At 48.5% G+C, this 2,041-nt stretch overlaps 1 protein-coding gene across 1 annotated transcript in view; it reads left to right on the top strand.

Moving 5' to 3' along the window:
* Positions 1 to 2,041, top strand: part of ttc29 (tetratricopeptide repeat domain 29) — an 11,469-nt gene that overhangs the window by 4,125 nt on the left and 5,303 nt on the right. Inside the window, exons 6-7 of the mRNA XM_083640002.1 lie at positions 184 to 381; positions 1,955 to 2,040. Of these exons, the coding sequence (XP_083496128.1) occupies positions 184 to 381; positions 1,955 to 2,040 (284 nt within the window). The remainder of the gene's footprint in view (positions 1 to 183; positions 382 to 1,954; position 2,041) is intronic.

Below are 2,041 nucleotides of genomic sequence, written 5' to 3'. Positions count from 1 at the left end.
TTTAGAAACCTTTTCAAGTCATCAGAGTACAAGTCAGAGGCAAGTCTCAAGTCACCAGAACACAAGTCAACTGTCAGGTCTTCTCTTCATGCATTGAGTCAAGTCTCAAGTCTATATTTACTATATGGTTCTTTCTTTGGGTTCATATTTGGTCAGTTGAGTGTCTCCTTTCCCCCCGGGCAGGTCTTGTGGAGGAGGCGAGGCAGCAGGCGGAGCTGTGCGTGCAGGAGGCGGAGTCTGTCGGTGGGGCGGAGCCTCGGCTGCAGGCGTGCCGGACGCTGTGGAGCGTGTACAGCCGGCTGGCCGACGCCCTGCTGGCCAAGCGAAAGCACACACAGGCTCTACTGCTGCTCAGAGAGGCCTACAGGAGGGCCACTGACTGTAGGTGGAGTGGGAGAGAGAGAGAGGGAGAGAGACAAAGACACTGACTGGAGGTGGAGTGGGAGAGAGAGAGAGAGAGAGAGAGAGAGAGAGAGGGAGAGACAAAGACACTGACTGTAGATGGAGTGGGAGAGAGAGAGAGAGAGAGAGAGAGGGAGAGAGACAAAGACACTGACTGTAGATGGAGTGGGAGAGAGAGAGAGGGAGAGAGACAAAGACACTGACTGTAGGTGGAGTGGGAGAGAGAGAGAGGGAGAGAGACAAAGACACTGACTGGAGGTGGAGTGAGAGAGAGAGAGAGAGAGGGAGAGAGACAAAGACACTGACTGTAGGTGGAGTGAGAGAGAGAGAGAGAGAGGGAGAGAGACAAAGACACTGACTGTAGGTGGAGTGAGAGAGAGAGAGAGAGAGAGGGAGAGAGACAAAGACACTGACTGTAGGTGGAGTGAGAGAGAGAGAGAGAGAGGGAGAGAGACAAAGACACTGACTGTAGGTGGAGTGGTAGAGAGAGAGAGACAAAGACAGAGAGCTAGAGAGAAACAGAGAGAGAAAGAGCTGAGGATTGCGTGCTAGGCTATCACCAAGTGGGCTAGCTCGGCTTTGACAGAGGAAGCCATGGAAGTGAGACTGAAAGCTGTAGTTCCTCAAATGACCACTTGAGGCTGGCTCCAAAAGGGAGTCATTCCCCGTTCACCCCCATGTTAAAAAGCCCGTCTTTACAACAGGATTAAGTATGTTTACAGCCAGGTTCAAAACGGTTAGCAAGACGGTTTTGGTCTCTATAGCTAATTTCACCTTTCATAACAACTATACTGTAATTAGAAAAAAGGAGCTTCTTGATGCTTATAGAAGGATTTAATGAAGAAGTACCGGTAATGCACAGTTATACTTATTCAGTTAATAGAAAGTACATCTTCAAAAGAGAACAAGGGCACAAGGGACGCAACGCGTTTCAACCTCTGGTCTTCGTCAGGCTGTAGGCCTGACAAACTATACAACTATACTGTACAGTGGGTGATTTTTTATAGAACTCACCCGCTTAGAGTAAAATAGACGATAAAAAATACTATGTTTTGGGGGTGATTGACAGGTCGCCTGTCCAGTGGTTGCGCAGCTTGCCGATCATTGACCAATAGCAGGCGGAGCTGTGCCGTCTCACGTGAGCTGCAAGCGTGGGTGACGTCACGCTATTTATAGATGGCTCTGGCTAACTAGGCTATCGCTAGCCTGACTGCTAACATTAGCCTAGCAGGCTGCAGTGTGTGGAAAACTGGAAAGCTGAGGAACCTGTTTTCCGACCTTAAAACACATAGACACAAAGTATTGGAGAAGTCGTGACGTTTTTTCTGACTCGGAGAAAAGTGCGACTTGAACGTAGGCCCACTGTCAGACTTCATCGGCCGACTGAATGACGTTGATATGAAAGCGTCAAGTAGGACATTTATTTATAATTCCCTCTGTTTGATAAGTATGTTGTTCATATCTTAGTACGAAGAGAAAATGAACAACTTTCTGTTGCTTAGCAACATTTTCTCTGTTTTGTCAGTTTAGAATCAAATAAATACTGTCTTAGTTGCAGACAAGAGGCTCCAAGGGGAGGCGGCCTACCGACTGGGACTGGCCTATCAGAGCGCAGCAGACCACGTCACTGCTAAACAGG

The sequence above is a fragment of the Poromitra crassiceps genome (genome assembly GCF_964638095.1).
Source record: "Poromitra crassiceps genome assembly, chromosome: 7".
Classification (NCBI taxonomy): Eukaryota; Metazoa; Chordata; class Actinopteri; order Beryciformes; family Melamphaidae; genus Poromitra; species Poromitra crassiceps.
The sequence above is the reverse complement of the archived record's forward strand: the minus strand, read 5'-3'. Positions and strand labels throughout refer to the sequence as shown.